At 63.2% G+C, this 15,989-nt stretch overlaps 1 protein-coding gene across 5 annotated transcripts; it reads right to left on the reverse strand.

The window, feature by feature from the left end:
- Nucleotides 1–10,038: 10,038 nt before the first annotated feature.
- SNAI1 (snail family transcriptional repressor 1) lies at nt 10,039–15,419 on the reverse strand. 5 transcript variants are annotated; one of them, XR_007913456.2, is made up of 4 exons: nt 15,099–15,419; nt 14,053–14,580; nt 11,787–11,979; nt 10,039–10,910 (listed from the first exon to the last, which is right to left on the reverse strand). XR_007913456.2 is itself a non-coding variant. In XM_051831148.2 (3 exons), the coding sequence occupies exons 1-3, from the start codon at nt 15,178–15,180 to the stop codon at nt 10,726–10,728; spliced, it is 795 nt and encodes a 264-aa protein (XP_051687108.1). In that variant the 5' UTR covers nt 15,181–15,378; the 3' UTR covers nt 10,039–10,725. The 5 variants fall into 5 exon arrangements, 2 of the variants coding, with proteins under 2 accessions (XP_051687108.1, XP_051687109.1); XR_007913455.2 differs by having other exon boundaries at nt 10,774–10,910; nt 11,694–11,979; XR_011379838.1 differs by having other exon boundaries at nt 10,782–10,910; nt 11,022–11,979.
- Nucleotides 15,420–15,989: the final 570 nt, after the last annotated feature.

Here is a 15,989-nt window from a genome sequence, read left to right on the forward strand (position 1 = left end):
GGCCGCTCCACTTCCAATCCAGCTCCCTGCTAATGCACCTGGGAAGGCAGCAGAGGATAGGCCAAGTGCTTAGGCCCCTGCACCCACATGGGAGACCCGGATGGAGCTCCTGGCCCCCGGCTTCAGCCTGATCCAGCCCTGGCTGTCATGGGCATTTGGGGAGTGAACTGGCACCAGCCCCTGTGCATGGTGCACTCCGTCCACACGCTGCCTGTGATTCGGCCGCAGACCAAGGGACGCTCTGCTCCAGGGTGCAGCCGAGAGAGAGGAGCCAGGCCCGGAGGCCACACCCTGGTTTATGCGCTCCTGCTCTGCGGTCCCGCTCACCTGAAATGTCCAAAGTGAGCAGCCCCGTCGGACTGAAAGCAGACCGGTGGCTGCCCGGGTCTGAGAGGAGGGCGAAATGGGGAGGTGACTGCCGATGGAGTTGGGGTTGCTTTCTCAGGCCATGGAACATTCTGGAAGTAGATAGCGGTGGTGGTTGTACAACTTGGGCAATCTACCAGCACTCCCTGGATTGTACACTTTGAAGGCATAAACTGCATAGTAGGGGAGTCAGACTGCAATAAATCCATTTTTAGAAAAGATCTATTTATTTACTTGAAACAGAGAAAGAGAGAGAGAGAGATCTTCCATCCACAGGTTCACTCTCCAAATGGCCAAAACAGCTGGGGCTGTGCCAGGGCTGTGCCAGGAGCCCAGAACTCCATCCAGGGGCCCAGGGACCGGGGCCATCCTCTGCTGCCTTCCCAGGTGCGTCAGCAGGGAGCTGGATTGGAAGTGGAGCAGCCAGGACTCCAATAGGGGAGGCAGGTGTCCCCAGCAGTGGATTAACCTGCTCAGCCACAACGCCCACACTAAAGCCATTTCAAAATCCTAGTGCTGGGGCCGGCGCTGTGGCGTGGCGGGTGAAGCCGTCACCTGCAGTGCCAGCATCCCATATGGGTGCTGGTTTGAGTCCTGGCTGCTCCATTTCTGATCCAGCTCTCTGCTGTGGCCTGGGAAAGCAGTGGAAGATGGCCCAGGCGCTTGGGCCCCTGCACCCACGTGGGAGACCTGGAAGAAGCTGCTGGCTCCTGACTTCTGCCTGGCCCAGTCCTGGCCATTGTCTGGGGAGTGAACCAGCAGATGGAAGATCTCTCCCTCTCCCCGCCTCTCTCTGTAACACATCTTTTCAAATAAGTAAATAAATCTTAAAAACAAACAAACAAAAAGCCACACACAATCCTATGTCATCACCGGCCAGAAGCTGGGCCCTTGGGCGAATCCCTTGTCCTGTCGGAGCTCAGCGCCAGCCTCCCTCCCCTGGGTTGTCGCCCACTTGCCTGCCTCCTGGGAACGAGCGGCCGGCAGCTGGGGGAGAATGTGCCACCCACAGACACGGCGGCTGAGGGGGCCAGTTCCCTGCAGATGCATTGCCCCACCCCCAGCCCTCCAGAGGGACGCCCTGTACCCCAGGGCAATGCCGTGCTTTGAGCGTTTTGCTTGGGAGGCCCACTGCAGGGAATGAGTGCCCCACCCCCACCCTGCCATGCCGACAGAGCCACAGCTGACCCTGGGGCAGGCCGTGCTGCTCTGTGAGGGCGAAGATGATGGAGGGTGGAGGTAAAATCGCACAGAGACGGCTTGCACGTGCCTCTGTTCACCTGTTCCCAAGGCAGCATGGGAGATCTGACCGTGAACTCAGGCTGCTCTCTGGGGAGCAACAGTGCCGACGCAGCCTGGACGGGTGACATGGGGGCAGGCGGTTGGCCCAGGGGTGCAGACGTCTCCCGGCCAGCATCGGAGGGCCTGGGCCAACTCCTGCGGGCAGCTCCTGGCTCCTGCTTCGTGCTAAGGCTGCCCTGGGAGGCAGCGGTGGCAGCTCAGGTGACTGGGTTCCTGCCACCCAGGATTTTTTTAAAGATTGATTTATTTATTTGAGAAGCAGAGCTACAGAGAAAGAGAGAGGGAGAGACAGAGAGAGAGGTCTTCCATCCGCTGGTTCACTCCCCAGATGGTCACAACGGCCAGAGCTGTGCCGATCCGAAGCCAGGAGCCAGGAGCTTCTTCTGGGTCTCCCACGTGGGTGCAGGGACCCAAGCACTTGGGCTGTCTTCTACTGCTTTCCCAGGTGCATTAGCAAGGAGCTGGATTGGAAGTGGAGCAGCTGGGACTTGAACTGGCGCCTATATGGGATGCTGGCCTGCAGTCTGTGGCTTTACTGGCTACGCCACAGCGCCAGCCCCTAAATAAAATCAAGAAAGCAAGAAAGAAAAGAAAATCACCAGGAGCAGTAGGCGCCGCCTTCCAGGTCAGTAGGTGCCACCTTTCAGGTCAGTCCGTTTCTTTTCCTTCTCTCCTCCTCACCTACCCGTTCACTGCACGTGGGAGGCGCATGTGCCCCTAGCTCAGCGCGCAGCTGTGCGGCCCTCGGCTCCGGCTGCACGCAGGGTCGGTGCTGTAGGGATCCCACCATCGCTCATGGGCCAGGGGCGGCAGGGACTCGTCAGGTGGCCCAGGAGCGGTGGGGGCACTCCGACCTGCGGAGAAGGCACTGGGGGCCTTCGGAAAGCCCCCTGCCCAGCCCGGCAGGGTCCCTGGGGTAGGGCAGTTTCCTTGGGGAATCCCCGCCCGAGCGCTCCGCGGAGTGACCCGGGGTTTCATTTCTCCTTGTCGCTGCCTCAGCCTCCAACGAAGCTTCTGTCTCAGGCCGAGGCACCGGCCGAGCAGAACTGGGTTTGGGAGCATGGAGGCCTCCAAGCTGGGGCCCTTCCAGCCAAAGTCTGGGAGCAGCGAACAGCACACAGCGGAAAGGCTTCCGGCTCCCCAGGCCCTGCCTGCCCAGCCCTGGCACTCACGGTCCCGGGGAGGACATAGGCCCCCGCCCAAGGGAAGGGACACAGAGCCTGTCCCCTGCGTGGCCTTGGAAAACCTCCCTGCTCTCTCAGAGCCTCCTCCCCACACCATGGAAGGGGCATAGCCAGGACAGGCATGCGCGCAGCAGTTGAGACACTGCGTCCGTGTCCAAGTTCAAGTCCCAACTCTGCCCTGGTTCCTGCTGACAGGCATCTGCACCCTGGGAAGAAGCAGGTGCTGGCTCGAGTCCCCGGGCCCCTGCCACCCACATGGGAGATCTGGCTGGGACTCCCGGCTCCTGGCTTCAGCCTGGCCCAGCCCTGGCTGTTGTGGGCATTTCGGGGAGTGAACCAGCAGATGCGAGATCCCTGGCTATCTATGGGACTTTCAGATAGAAAATTTAGAAAGCTGTATTTATTTGAAAGGCACAGTGGATCGGGGTGGTGGTGGTAGGTCGTCACTTGCCAGCTACGTGTGGGCCAGGCTGAAGCCAGGAACTCCATCCAGGTCTCCCACACGGGGGCAGGTCCTTGGGCCTGGGATAGAGGATGCCAGCATCACCAGCTGCGGCTTACTCGGGTAAGTGTTTAAATAGTTTCTAAGGCATTATAATAGCCACTGTTTACAGAGCCTTTGCAGCGCTAGGCCTGAGGCCAACCAATTTGTCAATATTGACTGGTTCTCCGGGAAGGAGGGACTGCTGGTCAGATAAGAATAGGCACAGAGAGGCTGTGCAATCTGCTCCGTGTCACACAGCAGGCAGGCAGCAGGCAGAGGCGTGAGCCCAGGAACCCGAGCTCTTCTACCACAGCAGGTGCCCGCACACCCGCGTTGCCCAGGGCTGCCACGACGGAGCCGGACGATCCGGGAGGCCGGCACCGACGCCGGCATCGCTGTTGGCCTGGCGGCTCGATCTTTGCCTCCCTCAATGAAGAGGCCCAGACTGAGCAGCCACAGTCCCTGCCCTCCCCGCCTCCTCCCGACCCCGCCCTCTGCCTCACCTGCCAGGAGGGAGGGCGTGGCCTCACCGGCCCTGCCAAGCTCCTCCCTCGCTGCTGCCCAAGGGATCCAACCAAGAACAAACCTGCTCTGGTCCTCCCGCTTCCCCCCGCCCAGGCTGTGTGACCCCCACCCCATTCCTGCGACCTCGTGGCCATGCCCTGCTGCCTCCTCGGGCTGCGACCACGGAGCTCAGGGCCCCCTCCTCCCAGGGGCCACGTGGCGCAGGCCGAGTCACTCCCAAGCCTGCCCCAGGGGTCCCCTCCTCCAGGCTGCCTTCCTGACCCTCCCTCGGAGTTTGCTGGCTGAATAGTAAAAAACTCTGGGATCTCTTCCAGGCGCCGGGAGGCCCTGCCAAGCCCCTGACGGCCGCCACCTGTAGTGGGTGGAGTTGTGTCCCTCTAATGGGCAATCCCAGCCCCGGAGCCTGTGAACGTGACCTTATTTGGATTCAGGATCTTCGCAAATGTGATTGAGCTGAGATGAGATCACAGTGGATTCCTGTAATCCCGAATCCAGCGGCTGGTGACACCCAGAGAACCGGGATGGAGCCGAGGCCAGGACAAGCTCCCCCCCCCCCCCCGCCCCAGACCCTCCCCCCCGCTGTCGCCTCACTCTCAGCCTTGGCCAGGACTGCGAGAGCCGCTGGGCACTTGGAGGTTTGGGGACAGCCCAAGGAAAGTAACACTCTGTCCACGGCGGGGGCCCAGGCTGGGGCGTGCAGCAGGGAGCAGAGGGAGGACTGGCCAGGCTTGCACGGTGGGTGGTCCTGCCCTCCCTGGAGCTCCTATTCTGGAAGCTTCTCCCAGGCCACTGGGACTACCCCCTGCCCCACCCAGGTTCCCCTGGGGCCTGAGCTGCCCCTCCCCCCGCCGCAGGACCTGGCTGCAGGAAGCTGAGCCTCTGCGCAGAAGACCCCGAGTCTGAAGGCCAGAGCTGGGGCGCAGCGGGATGCCGGATCCCATAGGGACACAGGTTCAAGTCCCGGCTGCTCCACCTCCTGTGCAGCTCCCTGCTAATGCGCCTGGGAAGGCGGTGGAGATGCCCAAGCTGGGCCCCTGCAGCCACATGAGAGACCTGGAAGGAGTTCCAGGCTCCTAGCTTTGGCCTGGCCCAGCCCAGCCCAGCCCTAGCTGCTGCAACCGTTTAGGGCGTGAACCTGTGGATGGAAGACCTCTCTCTCTCTCTCTCTCTCTCTCTCTCTCTGTCTTTCCCTTCTTCTGTAATTCTGCCTTTTGATTTGAAAAATATACATATAAACAAACAAACAAAGCCCAGACTCTGTCCCTCTGCACCTAGAAGGTTACGACTGAACCCGCATCTCGAAGGCGGTGAAAACTCCATCGCAGCAATAAAGGAACCCGGGGTTCAAGTCCCAGCTCCGCCACGCACTCACGGTGTGACTGGGGCAAGTTACGTGAGCTCTGTGTGCTGAGGGCGCCTCTTCTGAGGCTGGCTGAGAGCCGAGCGAGTTCACCTGTGTGGGGCCCTGGGCTCAGCACCCCGGGAGGGTGGGCTCCGCCCCGTGCTTCCCACAGCACGTGTGAGTCCACCGTCACCCATTCTGCACTGTGTTCCCTTGTGCACGCCTCGTGTGTGGGGACGCGCAGTAAACCAGGCAGAGCGCCCGGGGGCGCAGAGGCCAACCCGGAAACCCGAGCGGTGTTTTGTCAGTGGAGAAAGCAGCATCAGGGAGCTGGAGCTGCAGGTGCAAAGGCCCTGGGGTGGCAGCAAAGCTGGGGAGGCTGAATGAGGGGACTGGGAAGGGACAACGTGGCCTTGGAGCCAGATCACGCTGGCCCGGGGTGAGGGGGCGGAGCCACGTGTGTGTGGACATAGCCGCTTATGGATTTATAGAGCTCTGAACCAAGGAGGGGGTAAACAGGTCTTTGTAGGGCATCACATGGGGGCAGCCCGGCCTCACCTCTCATCTTGTTTATTTATTTTTTTAAGATTTATTTTATTTATTTGAAAGACAAATAAGAGAGGTGGTGGAGGGAGAGAGAGAGGTCTTCCATCCGATGGTTCACTCCCCAGATGGCCACAATGGCCGGAGCTGTGCCGATCTGAAGCCAGGAGCCAGGAGCTTCTTCCGGTCTCCCATGCAGGTGCAGGGGCCCAAGGACTTGGGCCATCTTCTACTGCTTTCCCAGGCCACAGCAGAGAGCTGGATCGGAAGAGGAGCAGCCGGGACTCGAACCAGCGCCCATACGGGATGCCGGCACTGCAGGCAGCAGCTTTACCTGCTGTGCCACGGCACCAGGCTCCCTTCCTTCCTTCTTCCCTTCCCTCCCCTCCCCTCCCCTCCCCTTCCTTTTCTTTCTCTAATGAGGGAATGATTCTCGTGGTGCTCCTGAGATTGACAATATTGAAAGTAAGGAGGAGCGAGGACACCCCGGAGCGCTGCCTGCCAACACACCCCCACCCCAGCTCGGGGGACTCCCGGGAGCGGTCCCCTGCCACTGTGTGTGCCCAGAGGTAGCCCTGGCCCCGTTGGCCGGCCTGGACGCTCACACCAAGGTTGGCTTTGCGGCTGCTTTACTTCCTGGACTCGGTTTAAAGAAAGTCCCCAGGGAGGAGCGAGTGCTGGGCAGACCCTGCACACACACACACAGCCCCGCTCCGCCTCGGAGCAGAACTGCTGGGGACAGAGGAAGAACAAGAACGCAGCAGGCCGGGGCTCGGCCGGAGTGCCAGGAGCCCCGTGGAATCAGAGGAAACACCAGGACCAGTCACGGAAGACGCCCCGGGGAGCAGGTGTCCCGCCTGAAAGACCAAGGTGGGCGGAGCAGCCGCCGGGACTGTGGCTGTGGCTGTGGCCGGGGGTGACCACAGAGCGCTGACCCCACGACTTCCCGGATTCTGCGCACAGCCGTGGTTTGCTGAGAGGCCGACCTTGGCCTTGGGTGCGGGTGTGGGGAGAAAGCGGGACACCTGCAGGGCCTCCATGACGAGCCCCCCCCCCTTTACACTTTCCTGTCGCTCTCTCAGGCTGAAATTCCCTCCAAAGGAAAAGTTGACATCTTACACAAAGTCCCGCCCCCGCCTACTCCCTTCACCCCAATTCCACCTCCTGCAGCCCCCAGGGGACCACTTTTATTAATTATTTAGTTAATTTTGAGATTCTTTTTAAAATAGATGTATTTACTTATTTGAAAGACAGAGTTACAGGGTAGGGAGAGTTTTTTTATTTTTAAGATTTATTTATTTATTTGAAAGGCAGAGTTACAGAGAGAGAAGGAGAGGCAGAGAGAGAGAGAGAGAGAGAGAGAGAGAGAGGTCTTCCATCTGCTGGTTTACTCCCCAATTGGCTGGAGCTGTGCCAATCCTAAGCCAGGAGCCAGGAGCTGCTTCTGGATCTCCCATGTGGGTGCAGGGGCCCAAGCACTTGGGCCATCTTCTACTGCCTTCCCAGGCCACAGCAGAGAGCTGGATTGGAAGTGGAGCAGCCGGGACTTGAACCGGCGCCCATATGGGATGCTGCTGTGCCACAGTGCCGGCCCCCCAGTCTCCACACCAAGGCCACCACTGCCCTAGGCCACTGTCACCTGTCTCTCACCTCCTGTCTTGCATTTTCTCCTCCCCTGACCCTCTCTCATCCCTTCTTCCCACTGGCAGGGAACCTTTGTCCAAGGTCAAGAGGGCCCCGGGCAGCCCTCCCCTCTCCCCCAGCTTAAAGGCCCTGGTGGCTGTCCCCTGGGCTTGGGACTGAAGTCCCAACTCCCCCGTGCCCGTGGGCTCTGCAGGGCGGGGGGGACCTCCCCCGGCCACCGCACCCCCCGGTGCGTGCCAGCCGCTCTGTCCCTCCCCCACCTCTTCCTACTGGGCGCCGGCCCCTGGGTCGGGCCCTGCCCCGGGTCCCAGCCCTGCCCCTGGGTCGGGCCCTGCCCCTGGGTCAGGGAGCCCCGCCCCGCCCCGCCGTCCTCCAGCGGCTTTCATTCCATCCTAGCTCCATCTCTGCAGGAAGCCGGCTTGTTTGTTTTCTGTCTCCTGGGCTAGAAGTTTCGTGAGCGCAGGGACTGTCTGGCTTATTCCCAGCTGTCACCCGGGCCTAGAACGGCGTCCGGCACACACAGTGCCCGTCAGGCTCACGGAAGGAAGGCAGGCACGGATGGATAGACGGACGGATGTTTCTCCACAGTCCCCAAGAGGGGCAGAGCCGTGCTCCAGTTACCCTGAGAGTCAAGGGCAGGAGGCGGGCCCACCTGTCTCCCAGGATGACCGGCCAGGGCTTGGGGATCGTGGGCAGCGGCGTCTCAGGCCAGCGCTCAGGGCGGTGTGGTCATGCGTCCACCAGGCTCAGCGCCCGCTGTGGGTGCGTGGAGCGACCTCCAGGGGCCTAAGGGACACACGGGCCTGCAGCAACTCGGTGCCCAGCCCCCATCCACCCGGCTCCCTAACTTCCCTTCAGGGAGGCTGGCCACAATTTGGCGATTGTTCCAGAGAACTTTTTTTCCCTTTTGGGAGGAAAGCTGCAAGTCATTAGGGCTGCTCCCGGCCTGCGGGTCACCATTTCCTGTTTAGAAGAAAGAATCATCTCTCGCTGGAACACGCGGCTCCCCCCAGCCGGGCTCCGGGGCTCCTGCCCCGCTCCCCACAGGAAGCTGGCACCTTCAGCACCTTTTGTGCTCGGCAAGGTCACTCATTTTCTCCTGGCCCCGGGAGGCCCCAGCGGCGAGGTCACCACAGCCGCAGCCTCCGCGCAGGAAGCTCAATGACCCCTACCCTTTGGCCTGGCTTCTCACCCTCCTGGCTCCAGCCAGCCAATTTCCTCGCATCAAAGGCCATTTGGTACCCAGCAGCCAGACGGAGGTGTGGGCCTGCCCAACAGGGAGGCCGGCGGGGCCAGCCCTTGGGCAGGAAGGACATCCTCTCTCCTTGGTGTGGGAGGAGCAGCCAGTCCCTGGCCCAGCAGCCACAAAGCCCGAACCGCGGCCTGCAGGCCTTCTGCTTGGGAAGGCCCCGGGGAGCCAGCTCGGCGCACTCCGGGCCTGGTCAGCTTCAAAACGCAAGAGTGAGGGGCTGGTGTCTTCTCACCATTAAGACGCCAGCTGGGGTGACCCAGTCCCCACACCAGGCCATCTGGGCCTGCTCCAAGCTTCCTGCTAATGCGGACCCTGGGAGGCAGCACGTGGTTCAAGTGACGGGGTCCCTGCCACCCACGTGGGAGACCTGGGTGCCTGGATGGCACTCCTGGCTCCCTCCCAGTCACTGGGGGCATTTGAGGGGGAAGCCAAATGGACGAAACGGATGGGAGCTGTTTCTGTCTCTCAAAAAAAGAAAGAAAGGGAGAAAGGGAGAGAGAGAGAGAGAAAGAGAGAGAGAAAAAGAAAGAAAGAAACAAAGAAAGAAAGAAAGAGAAAATCAGAGCAAGAATGGGCGAGCAGAGGCAGGGGCAGGTGTCACGTGGGGCGTTGACACCCACATCCAGGTACCTGGATTCCCATCTGCCTCCGCTTCCTATCCCAGCCTCCTGCCCGTGCACAGCCCGGGAGGCAGTAGGTGCCCGCGCAAGCAGCTGGGTTCCCGCCACCCGGGCAGGAAAACCTGCACTGAGCTTCAAGCTCCTGGCTTCAGCCCGGCCCAGCCCCAGCTGATGTGGGCGTCTGGGGAGGAAAGATCTCTGTCCGCCTGTCTTTCAAAGAAATACAAATTTAAAAAGAGGGCAGCACTGTGGTGTAGCCGGTAAAGCCTCCACCTGCAACACCAGCATCCCATATGGACACCGGTTCGAGTCCCAGCTGCTCCACTTCCCATCCAGCTCTCTGCTCATGGGCTGGGAAGGCAGCAGCAGATGGTCCCTGCCACCCAGGTGGGAGACCTGGATGAAGCTCCTGGCTCCTGGCCTCGGCCTAGCCCAGTCCTGGCTGTTGCAGCCATTTGGGGAGAGAACCAGGGGATGAAGATCTCTCTTTCAGAATGAATAAAGAAATTTTTATAAAATAACTTTAAAAGCTCTGCAGTGTTTAGAGCGCTGGGAACTCGCGGTGACCCTACCGCTCCCCCCGCCGAGTGTCCACAAACCTGCAGACGGGCCAGGCCCGGGGGAGAGCAGTGGCAGGAAGTCCCCCCGGTGCCACCTGACACTTCGGAGGGCAAGACTGAAATGGCTTTGTCAGAAACCGACTCCAGGAGCTTCTCTCCCATTCCCGAGACATTCTGAAATGCCCACTCTTTGTAAGACCCAGTAGATGCGCTGTTATATATAAATTAACTGCTTTATTGAACATCAATAAACTGTACACAAACTGTACAAAACATAATACAAAATGTTGCTTGCGATATAAATACCAGTGTACCTTTAAAATGTAAACATCTTCCTCCAGGCCCACCTGCTGGGCCCCCAAAATAGTCCAGGGAGACACACGGGTCAGGCCGAGGGCCGCCGCGCAGGCCCTGGGAGGCACTGCTGCCCTGCCCGGGAAACAGGTGCCGCGGTGACAAACAGGAGGCTGACACAGCTGCCCGGGCCCGGGGGCACCTTGGGGTCTAGACACGTCTTCGCGTCGGCGCCCGCCCCCGCAGGACCCGGAGATGCAGCTGGGGGCGGATTACTGCATAGTTAGTCACACCTCGTGGAGGGTGGCGGGGGGCTGGGGCGTGAGGTCCTGTCCGTCTGTCGCTTTTGTCCTGCGGCTCTCAGCAGCTATATCCAAACCCCTCTGGATACGCAAACCCACAGAGGAAGGCCTGGTCCGGGAAGGGTCTCCCATCTGCCTGCCGGCCACAGGATCGGCCGGCCACGGAGGTGCCCACTGGAGCACCCAGAATGCAGAGGATGGAACCAGAGACCGGTTTTCGCCGCAGCCCCGTGGGGCGGCCGCAGCTGGGAGGAGGCGGGCTCCTGGGGCCGCGGCAGGGAGCAGGAGGCGGAGGGAGGCCCTGGGGTCAGCGGGGGCCCCCCGCACAGCCCGCCTCCTGGTGCTTGTGCAGCAGGGACATGCGGGAGAAGGTCCGTGCGCAGGCCTGGCACTGGTACTTCTTGACCTCCGAGTGCGTCTGCAGGTGGGCGCGCAGGTTGGAGCGGTCGGCGAAGGCGCGGCTGCAGAGTGAGCAGCAGAAGGGCTTCTCGCCTGCGGACAGAAAGCCAGGAGGAGCTGGTGAGACTCGAGGCAGAATGCCAAGCCGGCAAGAATCCCGTGACCCCGGGAAGACCAGGCCCGGGCCAGACACGCAGCTGGTACCTAAAGGCCTGGATCTGACCGGGAGTTCTGCGGCCTCCGCACTGTGCAACCTTGAGCAAGCTGTCTGGCTTCTCCGACCCTCCACTTTCTCATCTGTACAATGGGGCCACTCATCCCCCCCAAGCACACACACACAGGGGCAGGGTTAAGTACTAATCCGCATCAGTTCACTGCACGGGCAGTGCTTGGCCAGCACGGGGCCGGGCTGATGGAGGCTACTGCTGTTCCATCTTAGAGACGGGAAAACTGAGGCACGGGTGAAGGGGCAGGCTGAGGGTCACCCAGGACTGCAGCGCCCCCTGACTTTAACCGCGGGAGCCATCCGTCCAGAGGTCACTCGGGTTCACTTTGTCTTAACAGCCTGTTAAGGGGCTGCCCACCCCGCCCCAGGCGGGCGAGGCCTCTCCTCTGGCCCTGCGGCCACCCGCCTCCCTCCCAGCACCTACTGCACCACAGTAACCCCAGGTCTCCCGCTCTGACCCCAGTCAGCCTAGTCCAGGGCCTGGACTCCCAAGATTCTGCAGCCCTGACCCACCCCTGCCTGGCCAAGGCTGGGTTAGGACTGGGACGTGGGGCTGAGTATACAGCAAGTGCTCAGTAAGTGCTTGCCAAGTAAGTAAGTCTTAGAGAGGACCCGACCCTCATTCTCCAAGCACTCTTTCACACGCCTACCCCAAACAAGAACACACAGTCCCAGAGACACTGAAAGGCTGTCGGTGTTTCTGGGGGGCGTAGCCTTGTTCACGTCAAGGTCGCATTTCTCACTTATTAGACAGCCAGCGAGCTCTTCCGTGCACGTGGGGCTAACAGGTGCTGTGCTTGGGAACGGGCGCCCCTCGGCAGAAAGCAAGGTAGGCGCGGTGCTGAGGTTCGGCCGGCGGAGGGAGCCGTGGCTTGCGGAGCCCTCATCCCTCCCGGAGCGCTGGCTCCAGCTCCATCAGCTCCCGGCTCCTGCGTCCTGGGGGCAGCAGACAATGGCAAGTGTTTGGGACCCTGTCACCCACTTGGGAGGCCCAGCGGGGGCTCCAGGCTCCTGAATTCAGCCTGGCCCAGCCCTGACTACTGTGGGCACTTGATCAGTGAAATCAGTGGATGGGCTGCCTCTTGTCACTCCGCCTTTCCAAACGCCATCGGCATTGTGGCGCCGTGGGTTCAGCCACCACCTGCAAGGCCGGCATCTCATAGCGGAGCCAGTTCAGGTCCCGGCTGCTTCAGCAGCGGAAGACGGCCCAGCGCCTTGGACCCTTGCACCTTCCTGCACCTGTGGGAGACCCGGATGGAATTCTGGGCTCCTGGCTCTGGCCCGGCCCAGCCCTGGCTGTTCTGGTCATCTGGGGAGTGACCCAGGGGTTGGAAGATCTCTCACCCGCTCTGTTAGTAACTTTGCCTTTGAAGTGAATAAACAAGTCTCTCAAATAAATTCAAGAATATATATATACACACATACTCTGTAAATGAAGAAGCAAAATAAGTAAGTAACAAGTACTTAGTGGGGGAGCAGCAGACATATCGCTGGCAGCACACCGACTAAATCCCGGGACAGGAATCCAAGAGCCTAATCCAAGGACTTGATTCCATCACCCCAGGCGCCCGGGGCTCCGTGCAGGAGTGCCGGGCGGCTGGGGTACCGGGCCACTGGCCTGGCCGCTACACCTTCCTGCACACTGGGCCTGAGGGCAGGTGGCCCAGGTCCCGCGCCCTCGGGGCCGAGCACAGGGATCCGCAAGGGGGCAGAGCTGCCCCCACGCCCAGCAGGTCAGTGATCCGACAGAAACCTCAGCAGACGAGGAAGGGGACCTTGTAGGATGGGGGGGGTCCGTGCGCAGACCCCCACCCCTCACGGCTCCCCCGCCCCCCAGACGCCTTTATGTTGCTCCTGGCAAGTGTGAAATCGGCACCAGGCCGGCGGGGACAAAGGCCGCCAAGGGGGGCACTGTACATGCGATACCCCCGGATTAAAGGGCCAGCAGCTGCAGCCCGGAACAGGTGCTGGGCACCGCTGCCCCGTGCACCTGCTCTGCCCCTCCCAGCCCCCACCCACTGGGCCCACCATCAAGCACACAATGGGAGTCAACCGGTGCATTTCAACGGGGTTTTGTGTCTGAGCCGTGCCTTTACATTAAAATACTTGGGAGGGGAGAGAGGCCGGGCCCCAGGAGAGCACCCAGAGGGTCTCAATCCTCCCAAGTAGAGCCCCCATCAGCTGGGCGGGCACCCAGGAGGGAGGCCAGGCCACGGGCGCTGGCCAAGCTAAGCCCAGGGCTATCTGTGCGCGAAGCAAGGGACCGCGTCGCCCCACAGCGGAGTGACGGTGATGAGGACCGGCCAGATGCCAGGCCTCCCAGGCCAGGAAAGGACAGCCTCCAACCAGGCCAGCTTGACCCCAAGGCCATGGGTCGTGACCCTTGACCCTTCTCCTCAACAGCCATCCTGCAACCATCAGGCCCCAACACAGCAGCCCCCACCGCTCTGCCGACGAGGCGCTGCCTTGGCCCGCGCCCAGAAAACCTCCTACACATTCGGCAACACCCGGACAGATAGACGCACCGGGGTCTCTGCCCTGCGTGACGGCCTTGGGTGGGGGAGGGGAGGCGGCAGGGGTATCTTGATAGGCTTACAACACACTCACAGCCACCCTCCATAATCCTCTCAGGCTCAGAGAGGCCGAGTCGCCTGCCCAAGGTCACACAGCGCAGAGGCAGCACACGTACCAGCTCCCGCGCGAGCTACCCCGCGCTTCCCGGCCGGATGCATCCTTCCCGCTGAGCTACACCGGAGCCCCACGCCGCGCTCTCACGCTCGGCTTACAGGTGAGGAAACCGAGGCCCACGGTGGGACGCGGCAGCCCCAGCCCCCAGCAGGATTCAGGGCCGGGCCGGGTGGGGGTCTGACAACTTCCTGTCGGACCAGGGTGGGGCAGGGCGGCTCCCTCACACCTCGGCTCGCCGCTCTCCCGCGTCCGCTTGGTCTCCCTGCCCCTCTGCTGAGCCAGGCAGCCAGGCCCCTGGCCTGGACCGGGCCGGGTACTCACCGGTGTGCGTGCGCACGTGGCCCTGCAGCAGCCAGGGCCGGGAGAAGGCCTTGCCGCAGGTCGGGCACACGCAGGGCAGGGTGTGGCTGCGGAGGTGCATCTTCAGGGCGCCCAGGCTGACGTACTCCTTGCTGCAGTACTTGCAATGGAAGGCCTTGCGGGCCTGGGGGTCCTTGGCCCCCGGGAGCTGCGCCAGCTGCTGGGGCAGTTGGCCCAAGCCCGGGAAGGCCGCGTAGGCCTCGGCCTCCAGGGACGAGAGGGAGGTGGAGGAGAAGGAGGAGGGGGCCGGCGAGGGTGGGCTGGGCGGCTGGGAGCCCTTCCCGCTGTCCTCGTCCGACAGGGAGGTCAGCTCGCCCACCCTGGGGCTCTCCTGCAGCCGGAGGGAGGCCCAGCCCACGGGCTGGCCTTGGGGCGCCAGGAGAGAGTCCCAGATGAGCGTGGGCAGGGAGGCCGTGGGGTTGAGCACCTCGGGCGGCGGGATGGCTGCTAGCAGGTGGGCCTGGTCGTAGGGCTGCTGGAAGGCCAGTTCTGGGGAGAGAGAAGGCAGAGGGCAGTCGGTCAGTCAGTCAACAATCGTCAGCCCACGGGGAGCCCGGGGTCGCGGGGGGGGGGGGGGGGCTGGGCTCAGGGCTCACTGGGTGAGCACAAAGAACCGCACAGGCCCGGCTCCCGCCCTCCCCGCCCCCCGCCCTGCTCCCCAGCCTCGGCTCAGTGGGCTCCCACCCGGCCTGGGGCGGGACCCCAGTCACCCCACGGCTGCACCCTGCCCCGCAATCCCCGGGACTCCCAACTCCACAATCCCGGCCAAGCCGCCCCCTCGCACGTCCACACCCGCGGCGCCTCTCCGCCCCGCGCCGGCCAGAGCGTCCCCTCCGCCCCGACCCCTCCTCAGCCCCGTCTGCCGACAGCCAAGCTCCGGGCCTCGGGACCGCCCCTGCCCCAGTCTCCGGGCCCCCTCCTCCCATTTCACCACACAACTCCCTCGACTCCACTTCGGCGCCGGGGCCCCCACACCGTCCTCGCCCGGGGCCCGCGCCGCCGCTCACCCAGACACGAATCTTGCAGCTCGCTGTAGTTGGGCTTCCTGCGAGGCACGGAGGGCTTCCTGACCAGGAAAGAGCGCGGCATGGTGGTCGAGGCAGCGGGAGGCGGGGTCGCGCAGCGGCCACAGAAAGCTCCACTCGCCAGGCCGTGCCGCGGCGCTGTGAGTGCGGACCGCCGCCGACGCCTTAACTACCCCGGCGCCGGCGGGCGGGGCCGCGGGCGCCACGCCCCCTTTGTCACCCCCGCGCCAATCGGAGGCGCGCCCCGGCCGGAGGCCACGCCCCAAGCAGGTGCGCCGGGGACTGGCGGGGCTCGCGCCGCGTGGCGCTGAGGGCCGGGGCGGGGGCCCGGCCGGGGCGCTCCGGCGCCCGCAGCTGGGATCGCGCCGAGAGCTCGTGGGGGGCGGGCGCCCGGGGTTGGGGGGAACCCCCGCGCGGCGGAACTCGGGCGGGACGCGGCGCCCCAGCCCGCTCAGCGCCCCCTGGCGCCGCGCGCCGCCGGTCCCGGCACCTGACCTCCCGAGACCCGCCCGGGGCCGCGGGTTCGCCGGGGGGCCGGAAGCCTCCTCCGCCGGAGTCGGCGGGAGACCGTACACAGCGCCGGGCGGGGACGGGGGGCGGACACCCTCGCGTGGCGCCTGGCCACCCGACGTGCCAGCGACCTGGCCGCGCGCGTCCGTGCCCGCACCCGGCACGTGGTCGCTCGGGGTCTCTAGCGAGGGCAGCTCCCGCCGGGCGGGGGAGGCAGGCGGGGTAAACATGATTATACTGCCCAGGCAGGTGTGCTTTGAAGAGGCGGCACGCGGGGACCGTCCGGGGGGCGGGTCACCTGACAGGGGGTCAGGGGCGACTTCCCGAGGAAGTGAGGAAACATCGAGGAGGAAAGGCCCCCGG

The sequence above is a fragment of the Oryctolagus cuniculus genome, chromosome 11, assembly GCF_964237555.1.
Source record: "Oryctolagus cuniculus chromosome 11, mOryCun1.1, whole genome shotgun sequence".
NCBI classification, from domain to species: Eukaryota; Metazoa; Chordata; class Mammalia; order Lagomorpha; family Leporidae; genus Oryctolagus; species Oryctolagus cuniculus.

What these genes read in the sequence shown, in the direction of transcription:
- SNAI1 (XM_051831148.2), bottom strand. Translation starts at nt 15,180, where the DNA reads ATGCCGCGCTCTTTCCTGGTCAGGAAGCCCTCCGTGCCTCGCAGGAAG. An exon ending in GCTGCAAGATTCGTGTCTGG is followed by an intron (nt 14,581 to 15,098) that starts GTGAGCGGCGGC and finishes CTCTCTCCCCAG; the next exon opens with AACTGGCCTTCCAGCAGCCC. An exon ending in CCACGTGCGCACGCACACCG is followed by an intron (nt 10,911 to 14,052) that starts GTGAGTACCCGG and finishes TTCTGTCCGCAG; the next exon opens with GCGAGAAGCCCTTCTGCTGC.